Here is a 21,695-nt window from a genome sequence, read left to right as displayed (position 1 = left end):
CCACCCAGGCTCTAAACTCAAGAATTTTGTGCTCAAGTCCATATTTCACCAAGAGATTCGGGTTATTTAATGTTTTTTTTAAATGTAAAATGGTGCTCATACGTGATTCTTAAAGGAGTACACTTAGATAATATAATCACACCAAAAAAAAGTTTAAAAAGTCAAAAAGCAAAACAATTTTATGGCAAGAATGCTTTTGAGCCATGATTGCTAGGGCATGAAAAAGTGCCTGGAATCCTGCACTTTTCCATCATTCATGATCCTTATCCAATCCTACCCAAGCCCTCTCCCTCCTCCCTCACCCTGGTTTGAAAGACCAGGGTTAAACCAAACTGCAGAAAATCCCAATAAAATCCAAGCCGGGCTTTCCTGGTGGCGCAGTGGTTGAGAGTCCGCCTGCCAATGCAGGGGGCACGGGTTCGTGCCCCGGTGCGGGAGGATCCCACGTGCCACGGAGCGGCTGGGCCCGTGAGCCATGGCTGCTGGGCCTGCACGTCCGGAGCCTGTGCTCCGCAATGGGAGAGGCCACAACAGTGAGAGGCCTGCGTACCACAAAAAAAAAAAAAAAAAAAAAAAAAAATGTCCAAGCCTACTTTTCTCCTCCAGCATGCTACCAAACCGCTTTTGATGTGACATTCTCCCTTACCATGACAAGCAAAAAAAAAAAAGTGCTGGGTGATAAGGGCACTTATTTTTGTAATTTATAAAATTTGTAATTTCTAGTAAATCTCCATGAACACCCTGTACTTCTGACTCTTTGATTGCTTTTCCTTCTCCCCCACCCCCTCTGTTTTTCTAATCTAGTTCAGGGGAGAATAGACGAGGTTGTCCCTTTGAAGGAGGGCTTCCTGGCTATGCTCAGACTCAGACAGTCGGCCTATCTGCTCTTGGATAGGTTGGACTTGTTTCCAAAGGCTCTGCAAAGCTTGGTATTTCTCCTGGTCATCTATCAGACGGCAGCAGAGGGCGAGCATGTGCCCCCAGGATCAGGAAGAACAAGGCCTAGCATAGCTCCTGTGCTTGCCAAGGTTGCTTTTCTCTTCCTTCTTCTCTGCATCACTGTGGCGTAGCTGGACTATTTGCACTGTGGCAGCCTTTCCCCACCTGCCCACATTCCGCCTGGGGGCAACAAGGGGGTCTCTCTCTGCCAGCCATCATCTTTTCCGGGTTCTCCCTTACTTCAGCCTTTATAGCCACCACCCTGCCCTACTCTCAGGCAGGTGGAGACAGAAAGATGTTGTATCAGATGGGTCGGGAGAGAGAAGCGGAGTGACACACAAGGTAGGCACCTTAATTAAGTTGCGAAGGCTAGATCGTGGGACAATACTACTAGGGGGAAATGGAGATTGTGGAGCTGGCGGAACGGATGTGGAGCCAGAGGAGAGATGCTCAGGAAGCAGGAACATGAAAAGAACACGACGGCAAGAGAATCCCTAAAGAATAGAAACTTTTCCAAATGCTAACTAGTGACTTACTGTTTTGGGGAAATTATCTCTAGATGATAAAATTCAAACTGAACTGTGCACTTAAAAATGGTTAAAATTTTAACCATGGATCCATCCATGTCCATCTACCTCTCCATCCATCCAACCACCCATCTTTCCATCTATCCAACCACTCACCCACCCATCATCTCTCTAACATTTGTGGAACGGCTTTTCGAGGATAGGCTAAGGAACAGAGACTTTTTAACACTACTGATTTTGTTTAAATGGTTAAAATGGTAAATTTCATATTATGTATATTTTACCACCATAAACTAATGGAATATTTTTATGATCATCAACTAATTCCTAAGTATGGAACAACAAAAGAAAAGTTATTTTTATAACAAAGAAGTGAACGGGGTAACACTTTGAAAGTATAGATTATAGAGAGAAGACAGCAATGACATGAGACTTCAAAAGATGTTTAAAACCATGCTACTAAAAATGTGTCGCCTGAATCCTCATATAAGGCAGGGACTTTCAAAGGCTTTTAGTCCTGCCCACTCCCTGTTGCCCCTATGATTCTCTCTTTAAAAGACAACAACTTTATTTTGGAAAATTTTCAAACCTATGGAAAAGTTGTAAGAATATTACAGTGAGCACCTGTCTGATTCCCTCTTGCCCATGAGAATGTGGAAGGTTTTCATGTGGCCTCTGCATCATCCTGCCGGATGGAGACCCCCTGCTGCTGCCTCTGGAGGTGGTCTCTGGATGCAGGCGTGGGGCTGGCACGTGGCAGACAAAGCGCAGTCCATGTTTGCAGAGTAGCCCCTGGTCTGTGTTATCCTGTGCTCCTCCCTGGCTGTTGCCTGTTTAAATGCTCTTGACCCCTTACCATCAATGCACCCCAAGCGCCCGCTGGCTTTTCCTGCCGAAATATACCCAGAGCATGAGCTGAGTTAGTCGTCACCGCATCCATGTAAGTGAGCGCCCCTGGCCCTCTTTCACAGATGAGGCGGCAGAGGGCTAACTAGATTAGTGACAGCTTGTTAGTGTAGTCAGAACTTAATTCAGAAACCTTGGCCTTAAATTCCAAACCATTATGCTGTATACACAGGTAAAGCAGGAGGGTGAGATGGAGGGAGCCGAGGGCGTGGCAGGAAGGAGAGGACGGAAGAACTACGCCACACAGTTCACCCTGCATGGTAGTGATATCTTTCTGTTGATGTATAACAAGTTTGTAACCAAGCAAGTTCTCAAGAAGGCAGCCAACCTGCAAGGTGACCTTCAGAGATTATATGGGGCTCCTGGCCAAAACCAAGAGGAGGTGTGCCGTAAGCTGAGTGGTGCTTACCTGAGGCCTGGTTAGCAGGCTGCTCTGTTCATGCCAATATCAGAGTTAAATTGGTAACTCTTGGAGTTTGCTTTTCTTCAGAGGTTTATCTAAAGCCACCATCTGCCTCTAAATCCAGACAGATGAGAATTTCAGCATCATGTGAGACACATTTGCACTTGACAATATACAGGATTATACTATTGTTCAAGTAGACACTTTAACCTGGTTTAAGCTTTATTTTGCGTGTATGTGTGTGTGTGTGAGAGAGAGAGAGAGAAGCATTGCCATCTTCATATTGTCATCTTTCAAAGTCCATGTTTACAAAATTGCTTACACATATAAAGGCTTCTTCTCACGTAATAAGAATGCAGAGTGGGCATTTGCTGCCGGTGGTTCAGTGCTTTGAGGATTTTGGGGCTGAGGTTGCTAATATTCTCCTGGCCTGTTCTTCATGGTCCCAAGGTGGCTGCTACAATGTGAGCCATCATCTTGGAGTTCCAGGCAGAAAAGTGGATGAAGGGAAGAAAAAATGGCACACTTTCCACCGTGAATCAGGTTTTTTGTTTTTTGTTTTTTTGCAGTACGCGGGCCTCTCACTATGGCGGCCTCTCCCGTTGCGGAGCACAGGCTCTGGACGCACAGGCTCAGCGGCCATGGCTCACGGGCCTAGCCTCTCCGCGGCATGTGGGATCTTCCCAGACCGGGGCACGAACCCGTGTCCCCTGCATCGCCAGGCGGACTCTCAACCACTGCGCCACCAGGGAAGCCCGAATCGGGTTCTTTTGAAGAACTTTCCTAGATACCCCACATTGTATTTCGTTGACTGCTCCTCTACAATGGAGGCTGGGGAGAAAGCCTTTTAGAGGGGTATGTTACTGCCGCCAGCAATATAGAGATTCTCTTAGTAAAGAAGATAGGGAGGATGGATGTTCGGAGGCATTTGCCATCTCTACTAGAGCCATACATACAATCCTTACCTACTAGATCTGTTTCTGAATTTCATCCCACTGAACTCTGTCTATTCTGGCCACACTGTTTCAATGATTGTAACATAATACATTTGGAGATCTGAAGAGTCTTTTACTTTTGTATTCTGTACAGTTGGCATATAAATTTGCTGAGATGTTTAGTTTTTAACTAAATAATTTTTAAAATTTTTTATTATATTAGCCGAAAATAAAACCTACATGTTGAGACCTGTTATCTTAATTAAAACCATTACTAGAGGGACTTCCCTGGTGGCATAGTGGTTGAGAATCCACCTGCCAATGCAGGGGACACAGGTTCGTGCCCTGGGCCGGGAAGATCCCACATGCTGCAGAGCAACTAAGCCCGTGTGCCACAACTACTGAGCCTGCACTCCAGAGCCCCCAAGCCACAACTTCTGAGCCCGTGTGCTGCAACTACTGAAGCCTGCACGCCTAGAGCCCGTGCTCCAAAGCCCGCACACGGGAACGAAGAGTAGCCCCCGCTCACAGCAACTAGAGAAGTGTGCAGCAATGAAGACCCAACACAGCCAAAAATAAAATAAATAAATTTATTTTTTAAAAAGAAAAAACATTACTAGAGAATATAACAAAAAAGAAACAGATTCACAGATATAAAGAACAGACTGTGGGTTACCAGTGGAGAGAGGGAAGGGGGAGAAGCAAGCTATGGGTAGAGGATTAAGAGGTACAAACTACTATGTATAAAATAAATAAGTTAACATGGATATATAGTACAATACAGAGAATATAGCCAATATTTTATAATAACTATAAATGGAGTATAACCTTTAAAAATTGTGAATCACTATGTTGTACACCTGAAACTTATGTTGGAAATCAACAATGCCTCAATAAAAATACGAATAATAATAAAAACCATTACTAGAACGTCTCCTTGTAGGAGATGCCAGCTGGTTTTACACGAAACCTCTGCTTTTGAAATCCCTATTTTGGCAGAACCTTTAACTTAAGTTCCTGGGTCTTAACTTTATTGTGTCTCTGTGCACACAAACTCTTGGGACAATACCTCCATTTTAAACCAAGCAATACAGATCTTGACTCAATGGTAACATCATGACAGGGATGCCAGTCTAGAATTTTTTAGTGGAAGGGCAGAAGCATATTGAAATCTCCGGCTCAGCTCCCCACCACAGTGGCAGAACACAGAAGGTAAACAAAGGAGCCTTTCTGATGATTTAAAACTGAGTGTATCTAATCCATTCATGGAGCGTGTGGCCTGGCTTTAAGCCATTTTTGCTGTTTGTACCCTTGATTCACCTCTGTGGGTCCCTGTGCTCCCTCTGATGTAGTTACAGCATTGGAAATTCTACTTTAAATGCAGGTGTAGAAATCAGTTACTGTGTCTCTTCAGTTGCTGCATAACCTTTGAGGAACTAATTTCAGCAGTGTAAAATAGAGAGTTAGCCATATAATACCAAAGAAGTGCTTCCAGAAATTTCTGGGGTGGGGTGAGATGGGGTGGAAATCGTATCATGTAGACCTTGGGCAGAGGAAGTTCTTTTTTCTTTATAGTGCACTAAACATGTGATTGTTTTTTTAAAGGAGTTAAATGTTTTTCAATGCATTTTTTCATCTTTATAGAAAAAGAAGCCAAAATAAAGCCACACTTTTAAGTTAGAACATAAAACAAACTATATATTGGTTCTGTATTGGGCTAGCTAAGTGTGGAAGGCAGAGAAGAGAACTGGAGAAAGGAATGTCACCTCTCTGTTTATAAAGCTTGGAAGATAACGATTGAATACATCAACGAGCACCTTTTTTGTAACCTTTTATATCTACAAAGAAGGAAACTGATTTAAACTGTCGCCATCAGAGCTGAAATTTGAGGGCATAGGTATTTTTGAACCAACCTCACCGCCCCCCCACCAGCATTTTTGTTTTTGTTTTTATGGAAAAACAATGTTTTGCAACATAATGAGGGTCATAAATTGTTACAAAATAAAAAACTTTTCATTCAGTAGGATCATTTCTGGTCCTTTTGACTTCCTACTAAAGACTTCTTAGCCATATAGTTTGCCCAGCATGATACACAATCAGCTTTTGAGGTTTGCCCTGTGGACCAGATGCAACAAAGCCCAGAATCGTTGGTTGTCTCCTAATTGGTGTGAGTATAAAAAGCTGGCTGAATTTGGCACTTTTTTTCTCTACTGCTGCAAGCCCAGATTTGCGATGACCTTGAGGGACCACCGTGGGTAAATACATCCTAATGTGGGTTGCTCGTTTTCCACGTGACTTTAAATGACCCTATAAATCTCCCCCAGACCAGAGAGGCTCCAGCCAAGTTACTATTTGGAAGAATTATAATCTAAAGAGGTGGTTGATAGACTGATATTACCGTCCAGGATTTTTATTCAGACCTCTGTTCTCAAATCTTGCAGGTTAGATAGACCTTCGTTTAAGGAAAGCGGTGACCATAGTCTTTGTACTTGTAAACAGAAGCCTGCTGCCTGTAGAGGAAGCTATCAGTTGTGACATGGTCCACAGGGACCTCAACCAGAGCCCCTTTGGAAGAGGGGCATCTTATTTCTCTGAGTGAGACAGTTTTAACTGGACAAACGATCTGAGAAACTGAGCCGTTGGAGGCCCTGTTTGAGGGTATGTTTTGTGTACTCGCATCGCTGCAGATTCCTCACGACCACTTTCTTACATGGTCCCTGGGGATGGCTTTGCCTGACAGGGATGCTAGAACAAGTCATTGCAGTTTTGTACTTTCTAGAGAATTGCTCCCGAAGATAATGAACTCAGGGGAAAAGTTTACAGCTTCTGCAATGCATAAAGTTACAGAAACAGTTTAGCTGGTTTTAAGTGCACAGAACTAGTTCCATTTGCTCTTCTTGGATGTCTTTTTTTTTTTTAATTTTATTTATTTATTTATTTATTTATGGCTGTGTTGGCTCTTCGTTTCTGTGCGAGGCTTTCTCCAGTTGCGGCAAGTGGGGGCCACTCCTCATCGCGGTGTGCGGGCCTCTCACTATCGCGGCCTCTCTTGTTGCGGAGCACAGGCTCCAGATGCGCAGGCTCAGTAATTATGGCTCACGGGGCTAGTTGCTCCACGGTATGTGGGATCTTCCCAGACCAGGGCTCGAACCCGTGTCCCCCTGCATTGGCAGGCAGATTCTCAACCACTGCGCCACCAGGGAAGCCCTTGGATGTCTTTTAAAGGAATTCTTTGGCTCTCGATCTTCCAAAAAATATTGAGCAGACTGGGGAAAAAATTCTAAAGTTTAACTAGAGTAACCATCTTCCTACCTTTCAAAATCAAAGATAGGTGTATGTACATCTTCAGGAACAATATACTTCAGGCTTTAACAAAAAAGAATGTTGTCAGGAAGTGAAAAACAATAATTAGAATGTCAGAATGAAGAGAATAATGAATGTACTATTTTAGAAATATAATGAATGCAATATTTAGAAAACTGGGAAAAAGTCAATATGTTGGTTTCCCAAAAAATCATTCATCTTGTAAAGGTCCTAGTACCTGACTTCTGCATACCACAGTTTTCCTTCCATAGCTATTTCACATGCATTGTATCATAAGACTTTCATAACAGCATTGTGGGATAGCAAAACTATTATCCCCTTCAACATTTGGGAAATAAAGACTTACCCAACATTAAATGACTTGCCAGGGACACTTGAGGCATTTTTGGTGGCGGAGCCCACATAGAACTTGGGTCTTCTGATTTTGTTCTGCTGAGCAACCACCCTGTGCCAGGTAGGTATGTACATGGGGCAGGGGGTAGAGCGTAAATGAGGCCCGTCCCAGAGATCGAAATAAACAAGTAAACAAAGTAACTGCTGCTGTGATGAGTGCTGAGAAGAAAACAAAGAGTGTGACAGTGAGGAAAGAGATTCGAGAAGGGTGATCAGAGACGATCAGAGGAAAGGATATTTCTCCTATGACTTGAGGGATATGGAAGGGCCAGTCAGGCCAGGATTCAGGGAAAAATGATCTCAACATGAGAAGAGCAAGTGCAAAGGTCCTGAGGCAGGAAAGAGACTGTGGTGTTCTAGGAACTTGTAGAAAGGCTGGTATTGCTTAGAGCTTAATGAGCAAGAAAAAAGCAGAATAACATGAAGTTGGAGAGATTTCAGTGCAAACTGTGGAAGCAGACCCTCACCCTCTCACCTCAAGCCCCCGGGCTCCAGCACTACTAGGACTGTTATTGCGTTTGAAGCAGAAAGTCGGGGGGGATCCAAAATAAGAGGATACGATAACCTACTTTATTTATGATGCTGGGTATTTTAATTTTTTTGTTTTTAAAGAAAAAAAGCACTTTTTTTTTTTTCTCGGCCATGTATGAAGTGTTAGTGTTACTGTCAACCCCCTGAGAAACTAGCCAATAAACATTGTGCAGAACCTCCACGCAAGGATGTCAAAAAAAAAGAGATGAAGTTGGAGAGGAAGGCAGGGGCAGGAACAGGCTGGGCCTCTGTCCGTGGAAAGGATTTCTGATTTTACTGTAAGTGCAATGAAACCCAAGTGAAGGTGGTCTAAGTGTAAGGAGTGGGGTAGGGAGGGGGAGTGATGTGATTGATGGGTTTAAAAGATCCTTTTGGCTACAGTACAGAGAGTGGGTTAGAGCAGCGGTCCCCAACCGTTTTGGCACCAGGGACTGGTTTCATGGAAGACAATTTTTTCATGGACCAGGGTGGCGGGGTGGGGGAAGGCTCAGGCAGTAATGCGAGCGACGGGGAGCGGCAGATGAAGCTTCAGTCCCTGTCCCGTCGCCCACCTCCTGCTGTGCGGCCCGTGGACTGGGGGGGGGGTTGAGGACCCCTGGGTTAGAGGGAAGCAAGGGAGGCTAGTGAGGAAGTTACTTCATATACAGGCAAGAGTTGATGCTGGCTTGGGTTACAGTGGAAAGGGATGGGTGGATTCCCCCTACATTTTGGATGCAGAACCAACAGGGTTTTTCTACTGCCAAGAGATTGGAATGGCAACCTCGCATTATGGTTAATAGCGTAGGCTCTGAAATCGGGCCACAGTTGAAAATCCTGGCTCCTCCACATACTAGCTACTAATCCTCTGTGACTCAGTTTCCTAATCTGAAAAATGGAGACAGTGATAGTACCTCCCTCACAGGTTTATTGAATGGAATTCATAAGATAATGTAAATGGTACTGGCGCTCAGCGTAGACCATTAGAGAGCAACAGGTCTGTGTCCTCTGACGCTGGCAGCCTGAAGATTTTTGTTGACTTTGGCCAGAACAGCCTCAGCTGAGGGGGCAGTGGAGCCAAGCTGGACTGAGTACCACCTGAGCGGGCCTGGGTAGGGGGAGTAGAGGTCCCCTTCTCTCCACTCCCTTAAGGGGGAGCAGCTGGATATACAAACATGTATGTAATGGGGGAACATGTTCCCGGCATCCCAAGAGTGAAACAGGGTCTAATGATGGGTAGGTCTCTGCTTCCTCATTTAGAGAAGGAGGAATTTGGACTCAATCACCATGGAAGTTCTTGTCAGCTTTAGGATTTTCCTTCTAAGCTTCTTCAAGAATTATGGGATAATTAATTCAGCTTTGGTGGGGAAGGCCCAGAAAAGTCAATTCTATTCTTTCAATTGTTTTTCTCCTATAGAAAATTATGTTGACCTCAGAAATCGTTTACTTTCTAACAGTTCACAGACCCAGTTTAGAAGAGGACTCATTCACAGTATATTGTGAAATGAAAGAAACAGCTAAGACAGTGCCTAAGGAGTGAGCCTTCTTGTTAAAAAGCAAGCCGGGGGTGGGGGAGATAAATTGGGAGACTGGGATTGACATATACACACTACTATATAAAGTAGATAACTGATAAGAACCTACTGTATAGCACAGGGAACTCTACTCAATACTCAATACTCTATGGGAATAGAATCTAAAAAAGAGTGGATATGTGTATATGTATAACTGATTCACTTTGCCATACACCTGAAACTAACACAATATTGTTAATCAGCTATATTCCAATAAAAATTAATTTAAAAAAGAAACCTAAAAAGACTTTTTTTAATTTAAAAAAAATTTTTTGTTTTTACCGAAGAAAAAAAAAGGAAGGCAAAACAGGCCTGTTTATTTAGAACAGTCTGGATGGACATACTGCCACCGAATGCTATGGCCAGGTGGCAGATTCCTGGTGAGCTTTGTTTTCTTTTTTAGACTATTTTGACTTCCTGATTTAAGAAAAGAAAGAAGAAAGTTTACTTTTACAGAGAATGGAAAACCTTTTTTTTTCCTTTTTGAAACTATAACCTCTTATTATTTGAGGACGTTCGTCCTCAATTTATATTGTATGGTATTAATGACCCAGGGACACCATTCTTACTGTTTAGCTGCACACAGTCCGATAATTATTTGCCTTTTGCAATCTTCCCTCTAGAACAATGAAGATGTAAGGTCCTCAGAGCAAGAAACCTGCCTTTCTGCTCCTTTGCTGACTTCAGGTGCTATGGGGGCATTGAGGAAGTGCATCTCAGCTGAGTCATCCTCCCACGAATGGTCTTACTCCAAAACTTGCCTTGGGTTTGGTGATGAGCATGTCACCAAGGGGAGAATCAATGGCTTTATTGAAATCAGAGAGGTGCAGTAGGAGGACCTTGGCTTATTCAACTAGATGAGGATTTTTTTTTTTTTGAGTGAGTGAGCTCATCTCTATATTAGTGTTCTTAAGTGATTCCTCTTTGTAAGACTTCAGAAAGAAACAAAATTCTGACATTTCCAAATCAATAAACTCTTCAAAGCCTGTTTCTTACACTGACATACAATGATACAAACTTTAAGAATTTACAGGTGGCCCATAGAGGAAATATTCACCACGCAGAGAGAGGTTGCACCCAGGCAGTGTTCTAAAGCAATTAGTAATTCTCAGCCCGATCTGTGTCACTGGTCACAACAAGAACAAGTGAATCAGTGAATAGTCAGTGACAGGATACAAGCGTAACTGATGGCAGAATTTCTTAGGAGGAGCTCGCTTTCTTTTCCTTTAGTGGATTCCACTGGCTGGGAGATTGACTGATCTCCTTCACCGGCATGTGGATTGGCGCCAGCCTCTGATTGCAGGAACAGAACGTGTTCATCAGCCAGCATTCCTCCAGGCTGATTCTCTGTCTAGATAAGCCCTTAAACTGGGTGGAAGTTCTGAGGACTTCAAACGTGGTTTGATGTTCACTTCTGTTCCAACTTTAGGACAGCTAGATAAGACACAGTAATGAGAAATTTTAATCAAGGACTAAAACTTGTGGAAAATAAGGAGTATTTTTAGATTTATATTCCAAGAGACAGCATTGCCTAGAGGGTTCATCCTTGGAGAAAGACTCTCTGGGTTCAAGTTCCAACTAAAGCACTTTCTAGTTCTGTATAACCTTGGGCAATTTCTTTATCTCCATGTGCCTCAGTTTCCTGTCTTGTAAAAGAGGGAGGTAGTACCTACCTCATTGGTCTGTGGAGGGAACTGAGTTATTACATACGGAGTACCTAGAACAATGCCCCGAGTAACAACTCTTTATTGAGTGATTCTACATTAAGAATAATGATATTACTAAATTAATAACGAGCATTACATGGACGCATTCAAGCATTGGTTCTAAAGTATTAAAGTCATACCTGCATTAACCAGGCAGTCAGGATCTGGACTGTGCCAACGCACTTTGCATGCATTACCTCACTTAACTTCAAAGGTCCTTTGAGGTCGTTACTATTATTAACGTCTTTTTACTGATGGGGACACAGAGATGGGGAGAGGTTGAGGGGCTTGTCCAGCATCCAGTGCAGGGGCCTCCCGCAAGCTGAAGCCCGGCTGTGCCGCCAGGACCACGTGTGGCTGCCTCTTCTCCAGCTCAGCCCAGAGCAAGGTCTTATTTGCTCCCAGCCGCTTTATCCTTTCTTCTGCCCTTTCCACCTCCTCCTCTGGTCAGAAAAGTGAAGGTCATTTCCTTCACATTGCCTAAAATTGTTTAGTGGATTCTTTTCTTAAAAACAAACAAAACAAAACAAACACCAGCATGTCCTGTGTACTACACTGGAAAAACCCCAAGATTTGGAGTCAGGCAAGCTGGGTGCCGGGAAAGAAAAGACCTGTAATGTGCCCTGAAGACCCCTGCGGGCAACTCCTTTCACCCAGGCTCCAGAGCCCTCACAGCCCCAGTCGGGGCACTTCTAATCCCCAAGTTGAGACCAGAAAACCAGTCTTAGTTTGAAAGGTCTTAAAGCCACTGCTTCTCCAGGGATCCATGTCCGGGTCTGGGGCATCCTGAAGCCCTTACGCTACTTTCTCTTCTCCTCCCGGTGCCCCACCCCGCCACACACACCTGTGTGAGCACCTGGGAAGACGTGCAGGTGTGCAGGGAGGGAGCAGGACGGGCGCGGGGCGGAGGGCAGAGGCCACCTCGTCTGCAACATGCACGGTGGGCCCCGCAGTCTTGGTGCCTAAGCTAAACCACGTGCACAACCCTTCCTCCAGTTCGTCGGTGATTTACCATTCGCCCTCTTGCCCTGGGTTAGGAGTCACGTACCTCAGTGACAGCCGTGGGTTTTCAATCGCTGGCGAATTGCTGACGAACGAGAGTTCGTTGAAAAGCTGCTAATGGCTGTGGCCATTTAGCCCTGAACGCAATTATAGCCACTTAGCTGGGGTGTACCTTGGTGCGCCTGCTGTTTCCTTTAAGACTGTAAACAATGCCAGGGAGGGTAGAGGAAAAGAAGATGGTTTGGGGAAAATGCTGCCTTCCACATCCCTGCTGGGGTTTTATTGAATTATCCAAATAGACCTCATCTGATGTAGCGATCAACCCTTGCTGCCATTTCCTTCTCGATTCTGCGTCGTCACTAGGCACTCGTGCCCATGTGGGGATAACTCCCTAAGCAGGTCAGCTTCCTCGTCTGCCTGGGTGGGTGGGAGGGAAATACCCCTTCTGCCAGGGGTGGGGCATCATTCGTAATGTAAGACTACCTCGTGGCAGCAAAACGCCTGTCTGCTCTCTGCCCATGAGCTTTTAAGGGGGAAAGAGTGGGTGGGGTGTTTGTAGAAGGTGACCTCACTGCCCTGGTTTCGGCTTTAGAAAAGACGTGGCCGCGTAATTGCCAGTCTTAGCCCAGCCAGCTCCAGTCAGACCTGGGTCACGCCTCTGGAAATCATCCCCATCCCTCCACCCCTGGCCCCTGGTAGAAGAGTACCCCAAGTAACAACTTTTTTTTTTTTAAAGATTTTTTCGATGTGGACCTTTTTTAAAGTCTTTATTGAATTTGTTACAATATTGCTTCTGTTTTATGCTGTGGCTTTTTGGCCGTGAGGAATGTGGGGTCTTAACTTCCCGACCAGGGATCCTAGGGATTGAACCCGCACCCCCTGTATTGGAAGGCGAAGTGTTAACCACTGGACCACCAGGGGAGTTCCAACAACTCTTTATTGAGTGACTCTGCATTAATAATAATGATATTATTAAATTAACAAAGAACATTACATAGAAGCATGCAGGCATTCATTCTACAACATTGTATGTATGTCAACATCGTCTGTGCTGGGAGGGGCTGTGGGTATCATGCAGAGGTTGTGTCCTGAGAAAAGCTAAGGTTGAGAACTGTGATCTCTAACCTCCTGCACCCGCGCTTCCCTGCCCCTCCTGAGAAGGCTTGGAGCACACACTTCCCGACTCCAGCTAGTGCGTCGACAGCCTGAGTTGAGCCAGGAGGCCATGGCTGCCTGCCCAGAGAGGGAGGGTCGCAGGGCACCGGGGAAGGAGAGGCGGCAGGCACGCTGTGAGGAGTCCTGGGGGAGCTACCTCTGGGCCCTGTGTCTGAGCTTCGCCAGCCAGGGACAAGAATTAATTCTAAAGGAAGAAAGAGGAGGGAATTGGGACAGCCCAGAGGCCTTGCTTTCTGACTTTCTTCCCACGCCAGACATCTTTAAGCTGGAGAGCTCGTCTGTCTCCGGGACAGCCTTTAACATCAGGGGAAACAAGCAGCCCTCCCTATTCTGCCCCGTCCTAAGTCCAAATAAAGCCCCTTCACCTACTCACCATGCCAGAATTGCCTTTGACTGAAAGCATTCCTTTCCCCAAGTTAGAAGGAACAAGGGGTGGAGGTGCAAGCCTTTTGCTGAGAATGAGCTTTTATCAAATCCTGAAAGGGGCCCAGTCTGGGGAGATGTCATCAGGTTATCTGCAGGCACTGAAACCTTTGCCCTTTTATGTAAGTGTGATGCTGGTCAGCAAAGATGTTGTCTGGACCTGGTAATGGAGAAGGAGAAGAAGGGATGAATTTGAGGCGTATTTGTGAGATGATCCTGTGGGTGTACAGGAAATGGAAGAGTCGGGTGGCTTTCGAGTTTCGAGCTTGGGTCATTGAGTGGATAAACTGAGACAGAAAACACAGGAGAGGTGAAGTTGTCCTGTTTGGCCATGGACTCATTGATGTTGAGTGCCCGTGGGCTATCTAGTGGAGATGTCTATCAAGCAATTGGATGTTCACGTCAGAAGCTTGGGCAAGACGTAGGTCCTGAAGATAAAGGTGTTGGCAATGTATATACATGGAAGGTATACATGGAAATCCCGAAAGCAAGGAAGAGTGTTTGTGAGAAGAGCAGTAAGCTAAGAATAGGACCCCGGAGAAACCCATAGAGGAGAGACTGAGGTGTGGTGGGGAGGACCCAGATTCTACGGAACAGTTCAGCGTTGATAAATAAGGTATGGGTCTTTAAAGGAGGGTAATTCAAGTGAGGGTGAATGAGAGTATGGCATTCCTAGGAGAGCTTTTTCAATCAATCTGTATAAAAGAAAACTACAAAAGTAAATCAGGTTCAAATGCCTTGCTACCTCTTCTAAGGAAATTGGGTACAATGATTATGTCCTCGTTTAAGATTTATTGAGATGTGTAAGGAAATTGTATGTGGGCTCCTCAGACCTCCCCAGTTCTCAGTAACTGAACCTCCTGGAAGCAGGTCTAGGAGCTTGGTCAGCCCTCCTGTCCTCGAGCCTCTGGGTAATACTCCCTGGATTTCCCCATTTCCTGCTGCTCCCCAAATAAGCACATGTAATGCCCTTCTGTTAGGTAGCCCATTTTTATCTGTTAAAGTAATATAATCATTTTCAACATTCTAATAGTCCAAAAGGCTATTCAGTGATAAGTAAATCCCCCTCCTTCCCAGGCTCCAGATCCTTAGTCCTTCTGGAAGTATTGGCCTGTGGGCCAGATCCAGCCAGCTGTCTGTTTTTGTAAATAAAGTTTTATTGGAGCCCAGCCACACCCAGTCATTTGCACACAGTCTATGGCTGCTTTCCCACTACAGCAGCAGAGGTGAGTAGTTGTGACAGAGAAAGAAAACGTTTGGCAACGTGTGCTCTTTGTGTCTAGGCTTCTGGGTGTATGTAGTCTTTTTTGGACACATATGTGAGCTCGCTCTACACTGTTTGTTATTTCCGTTTCACAGTCTACAGTGGGGACTGTTCCACAGGGATATGTGCAGATTCTTCTCAGGCTTTTTCACAGGGTGTGGGTGTACTTAATCAATGCCCCGTAGGGCATTTTAGTGCTTTTCAGTCTTTAGCCTTAACTTCAGGGAAGCTTCTCATTACACACCTTCTTTGCACACACATGAGCTCTTCTGGATGGGTTCGTAAAACTGACAGATTCTGCCAGACTGGCCCCTGGCCCCCACCTTCTCTCAACGCGTCAGGTTCTTTTCATCTTAAGGGCTAACTTTCTAATCCCTGTGAGGAAATGGGGCCTAACAAAATAAATAAGTGAAATGTGCAAGTTTACCAAATTTGTATAATCTAATCTATATAAAATTTTAGTGTCTAATACTTACTATAGCTCCTTTGGGGGTCTGCCCACTGCTCTTATTTCTGAAGGTGGGTGTCTTAGTCCGCGCAGGCAGCGATGATAAAATACCACAGACTGGGAGGCGTATCAACAACAGAAATGTATTTCTCACCGTTCTAGTGGCTGGGAAATCCAAGATCAAGACTCCAGCAGATTCTGTGCCTGACGAAAGCTTGCTTCCCAGTTCATAGACAACAAGCTTCGCACCGTGTCCTCACATGGTGGAAGGGGCAAGGGAGCTTCCTGGGGTCTCTTTTGTAAGGGCACCAATCCTATTTATGCGGACTTCACCCTCATGACCTAAAAATTTCCCCAAAAGCCCCACCTCCGAATACAATCACATTGGCAATTAAGTTTCAACTTAAAATTTGGGGCGGGGGATGCAAACATTCAGTTTACAGCAGTGATTTTCTGGGCTTTCCCCATTTGACATCAGATCTAGATCTAATCAGGATCTGAAGGTAGCATCGAGATGGATATTCCTTTTAGCCTCAGGTGGGTCATTTGCATTTCTAATGACCTCTTGACAACATCCAATTCTCTAGGCCTCTGCCCAAACCAGAGCAATCCCTCCCCAAATATGCTAAGCACAAATACAGTCAATTAAGATACTTAGTACCTATATTTTAGGAGTTAACATTATTTTTCATTCTATTTGGTAACCAACATCTCTCAAAATTAGGTATAGTTAACACAGACTACGACAACATACAACCATTGTACATATTTCCATTTCCTTGTTTCTGGATTCTTTTAAGGACAAGAATCTTGTTTTAATCACCTTTGGGCCCAGCATTCTGCCTGGTGTGTGGTAGGCACCCAGTGGATGTTGGTTGAACTGAACTAATTTTCTCTTCATATTTCAACGGAATTATTCCTTTGTTCTCTTACAGAATGAAGACATTCAAATGTTGTTTTAAATACCACCTAAAGCAGAAAGTTTTCATCCTGTTTCTAACCCTATGGCTGTTCTCCTTGTTGAAGCTTCTAAACGTGAAACGCCTCCTCTTCCCTGAGAGAGGCATTTACTTGGTTGAGTACTCGCTAAGTACCTCGCCTTTTGTAAAGAACAGATATACCCATGTTAAGAATGAAATCGGGTATGAGATTAACTGTTCAGGTGTCTATGAACAGGAGCCTTTGGAAATTGGCAAGAGTCTGGAAATAAGAAGAAGAACCATCATCGACTTGGATGATGATGATGTTGTGGCAATGACCAGTGATTGTGACATTTATCAGGCCCTGCGGAGCTACCACGAAAAGCTTGTTTCAAGGGAGGAGAAAAGCTTCCCAATAGCCTATTCTTTGGTTGTTCACAAAGATGCAATTATGGTTGAAAGGCTAATCCATGCTATATACAACCAGCACAATATTTACTGCATCCATTATGACCGTAAATCATCTGATACCTTCAAAGTTGCCATGAACAATTTAGCTAAGTGCTTCTCTAATATTTTCATTGCTTCCAAATTAGAGATTGTGCAATACGCACACATTTCCAGACTCCAGGCTGATTTAAATTGCCTGTCAGACCTTCTGAAGTCTTCAGTTCAGTGGAAATATGTTATCAACCTGTGTGGGCAGGATTTTCCTTTGAAATCAAACTTTGAATTAGTGTCAGAGTTGAAGAAACTCAATGGATCAAATATGTTAGAGACAGTGAAACCCCCTAACACTAAGATGGAAAGATTCACTTATCACCATGAACTCAGACAGGTGCCTTATGAATATGTGAAACTACCAGTGAGGACAAACGTCTCCAAGGAAGCCCCCCCTCATGACATCGAGATATTTGTTGGCAGTGCTTATTTTGTTGTAAGTCGAGCATTTGTTAAATATGTTCTCAACAGCTCCCTCGTTAAAGACTTTTTTGCCTGGTCTAAAGATACATACTCGCCCGATGAGCACTTTTGGGCTACCTTAATTCGGGTACCAGGAATCCCCGGGGAGATTCCTAGGACAGCCCAGGATGTGTCTGACCTACAGAGTAAGACCCGCCTGGTCAAATGGAACTATCTAGAAGGCCTTTTCTATCCCAGTTGTACTGGCTCTCACCTCCGAAGTGTGTGTATCTATGGAGCAGCAGAACTAAGGTGGCTTATGAAAGACGGACATTGGTTTGCTAATAAATTTGATTCTAAGGTGGACCCTGTCTTGATTCAATGCTTGGCGGAAAAGCTTGAAGAACAGCAGAGAGAGTGGATCACTTTATCTTCAGAAAAGTTATTTATGGCTAAAACAGCCACAACCACATTAGGATAAAGTCATGATGGAAATAAGGTTAATATGGAATTGCACGCTATACTATGGCCAGTACCATTTGCGTTTAACCTTCTCATAGTCTGAAAGGTGTCTACCGTTCCACACACAAGGGAAAGTGACCTGGCCTTTAGGGACAATTAGTCTGTGGTTGCTTGGGTGTTTTTATGTATGTTTTTGCTTGTAATCTCACTGAGCTAAATGGGAGATTTTCAACAGTCAGTAATCTGATATCTATTGAGTTCCTGCTATATGCCAGGCACTTTTTTTAGAAACATGTAGGAATTGCATCCAAGTTGTGATGAGTTATACAGTGCCCTCAAGGAGCTGTGGCTTACCCCAATCACACAGCAACCTTAATATCTTAAGTTGTCCACATAACAGGGTCCCACTGAAGAAGCTGTGGAGTGTGCGGTAATTATATAACCATGATAACCACCAGTTTCAGAGCAGTGTTGACGTACAGTGACCAACATTCCACTTGCCTCTTAATTCAGCTCCCTAGACTTTTCTTAACCATTAGAATATTAGAAGGAGAGACTCTACTACCTCAGAAGAACTAAAAGAATTGTCCAATTTCCTGCTTGCCAAAAACATAACTTACCTTATGGTACCTCGCTTATTCAATTCAGGGTTGGGTGACTCTGTTGGGGGGGCATTTCTAGTGTATGGATGTTAGGGAGGGGGTGAAGTTAAGTCAGAGGATTGGGACGGGTGGTGCCTGAGGAGGAACAAAGGGATTTGGGTGACTTTTCCATCATGTTACGCAATGGTGTCATGAATGACCTCCTTTGTAATTCAGCTGTTTCTTTAATACATTTACTGATTAAAGTTAAAAACTGATTAACAGTTCAAAGTGTCACTCTCCAGAACATTGAACCTAAGTCTTTCTGTTCATAGGTTATCATTATATGTAAGTTTTTTTTACAATGGAATAGTATAATTTTGTTTTGTGGAACTGTCAAGCTAAGAATCACTAAATTTTCTTGAAAAGGTTGTGTGAAATATGACAGCTTACTAAATTAACTATTAGTCATTAAAATAATGTACTTACTTCTCTGGCAACTGTCAAGTGGAGTCCAAACGTAAACTTATAAAAGCTCTAAGTTCGTTGCAGTCTTCTCAGCTTCAATCCAAGAGAGAAAAAGCTAATTTTCCTAAGGACATAGCAAGAATAATCACTAATGATATTTTATGAAAACTACACCTTAGAAAACTACCAAAATCAGTCAAAATATACATATATTTTCATGTAACTATTGTGCTGGAGGTGAAATGGGACAGGAGTGGGGTCCTCAGAACAGGCTATAATATTTTTCTGTCTCCTGGGAAATAATGGAACTCATGTAAGAAATTCTCCATGATCTTATGTTTCAATGTCAGCCTCAATAACTACATAAAGATGTAGTAATCAAGACCAGTATGAGACTGTTGGAAGACAAGTATTTAAATGTTTTCAAATGTCTGTGTTCTACATGTGAAATGCCTTTTGCTTGTTTTAAAGTTTATGATACGATCTGCCAAGTGGCACCATTTCTCTGTTCCTTTCTTTTTCTCCTGAACTTGTTTGTTTTCCCTTTTTTCCCCCTACCCCTTTCAAATTACCAGTTTGTCCATGTGTGTGACCGTGACAATCTAATCACTATGATTCCAGGAGCCTCAGTTTTCTTGGTCTGTAAAGTGAACAGTTGGAGGTGCTTGGCTTCCTCACACATTTCTGGGTGAGAATCAATTGAGATAATATATAAAGTGGTTTGAAAATGAGGACAAACTATTGAAATATCAGCGAGCAGTCTTACTATGAGGCAAACATAGGTCTAACCCCATTGTGACACTTAACCATTTACCTTTTCTAAAAAACCTTCGAAATACAAAAAGAAGCCACAATTGCAGGGGCAACTTTTATAACAGATTCCAGGTACTAAGAAACCCCTGTCACCACATCTGGGGCTCCTTTTAAACGAATAAGATTAGCAAATTGGTCCAGTGGCTTAGATCAGGAGTAGGGGTAGAAATACTTTTCCTACTATCCAGGCTTAAATACACAAAGCCCTGTCGAAATCTTGTTTTCTATGCCTTTGGTCGTCAGAATAAATGAAAATGATGAAACATAAATATCGACCTCCTGGTCTGGTGTCTTGCCTCCTGGTGAGAAATGATTCTATCCCTTGTTTATTGGGAAATTTTCCAGTGGTTAATCACTTTAATGCCATATTCAAATGAAACATGGCACCAGGAAGAGGCGGCAGTGCCTTCTCCACATGGACATATTTCTCAGGATTCAATTCCTGACATTCCAGGGAGCTTGTCAGATCATTCTCTCTTGCCTTGGAAATCCTGCAGATTCCCTGCATGTCTTCAAACCTCCATCAAACCTGATTCTCCCCTAAAGCAATTTGGTATGATTCTCTCTAGTCTGGACAATGTTCTGCAGTCTGTGTTTTATAGTTATTCTTTGCATAGTATTTATTGAATCTAGATTATCATTTGGCAATGAGACCAGGACCTTGGAGTTTGTAAATTATATTAGATAATATTAATAGTGAAAGAGCTACCCAAATGTATCTACATTATGTGAATAATCTACTGTAATAATATTTAAAGACCAGTGTTGCTGCTATTTTTAATGTTTTGGTTATTTTAAGTGAAATATATGTAATGTTTTAAACTTAGGGAATTAAATTTGAAGATTTTTCTTGCCTTCCAGAATGGGAATATTATACATAAATATATATATATATAGACATATTGCAGAGAAAACAAAATGACAATCTTTTTTGAGAATGTAAAGTGAATGTACTCCATTTATGCTATAACTGTTGTTGTTGATGATGGAATGAGTTTTGATTTTTGTTAACATTTTTATCAACTGGTCTCTAAATCTCCTAATTTTTTTTTGTTTTTTGTTTGTTTGTTTGAAAGACATATTTCTCATTGTATGAGTTTTAAGTAGATTGGTTTTGCATTTTTGTATTATGCTGCTACTAGATGTTAACTCTCCAGTACTGTCCAATAAAATGTGCTCCCAAAACCAAGGCCTTGGAATCTTTGATGCTTCCTTTTTCAGGTTGTGCTGGTTCCCCACAAAGATTCTTTCAGTTGATGACACTTGCCCAGTATTTGAAGAGCACAGTTAATTTCACATCAGAGTAAAAAAATTCAGTGTGTGCACTATACACAGAACATAGGCACACAAACTTGAATTTAATTTGGCAAAATCTCAAAGAATCTTTCAGAATTTCTCTGTTTTCATTCTCCTTCAAGTTGGTTTCTCCTCTAAGATTAACTATCTAGATAAATATTCTTGTTTCCTTGATTACTTTATGGAAGTTTATTCTCAATAGAGTAGGTTGAGCTCTTTATCTCACATCCGTCAATCCCTGGAAAATCAACTCTTTCTGCACCAGAATGCCTGCCTTGGTTGTAAAGCCCCATGAACATGAGGACCCTGGCTCCGCCAGTATCCTCAGGCTCAGTTGGTGAGTGATTCTGGATGAGTTTCCCTGTGTCCTGAATAACACCATCTTTTCCAGCTCTACTGAGCAGAGGAGCATTTGTCATCGCTGATCCCCGCGCTCCCACCCCTACTCTGAAAATCCCCCTGGTCAGTTAGTTTTCTTCTATCACACTTCTAAAGCTATAACAGTTCCCAGCCTCCCTAGCTGACAAGGAGTATGCATGTCACACTCATAAATCACAATCCATCTCAAGGAGTAGGGCCATTTTAGGAAGCTTCCAGATTAAAAAAATTAACATCTACTTTAACCTAAGGTGAATTCTAGGTCTTGCCAAACTGGACAACTATGTAATCCCATGAAAGAAGTCGGACTGCTTTTGGTAGTGGCAGTGGTAGGATGGGTAGGTATA

The 21,695-nt window shown here is 43.2% G+C and overlaps 1 protein-coding gene across 1 annotated transcript; it reads left to right on the top strand.

Annotated features, from left to right (window-relative positions):
- The first annotated feature begins 16,253 nt into the window (after positions 1–16,253).
- Positions 16,254–20,861, top strand: GCNT4 (glucosaminyl (N-acetyl) transferase 4). Its single transcript, XM_067731012.1, has one exon. It carries the CDS (start codon positions 16,464–16,466, stop codon positions 17,829–17,831), a length of 1,368 nt encoding a protein of 455 aa, XP_067587113.1. The 5' UTR covers positions 16,254–16,463; the 3' UTR covers positions 17,832–20,861.
- Positions 20,862–21,695: the final 834 nt, after the last annotated feature.

Source organism: Pseudorca crassidens, chromosome 3 (genome assembly GCF_039906515.1).
Source record: "Pseudorca crassidens isolate mPseCra1 chromosome 3, mPseCra1.hap1, whole genome shotgun sequence".
Taxonomy (NCBI): domain Eukaryota; kingdom Metazoa; phylum Chordata; class Mammalia; order Artiodactyla; family Delphinidae; genus Pseudorca; species Pseudorca crassidens.
Note: the sequence above shows the minus strand (reverse complement) of the source record. Positions and strands in the feature narration are given on the sequence as shown.

Excerpts from the sequence above, each read along its gene's own strand:
- GCNT4 (XM_067731012.1), top strand. The coding sequence starts at position 16,464 with ATGAAGACATTCAAATGTTGTTTTAAATACCACCTAAAGCAGAAAGTT.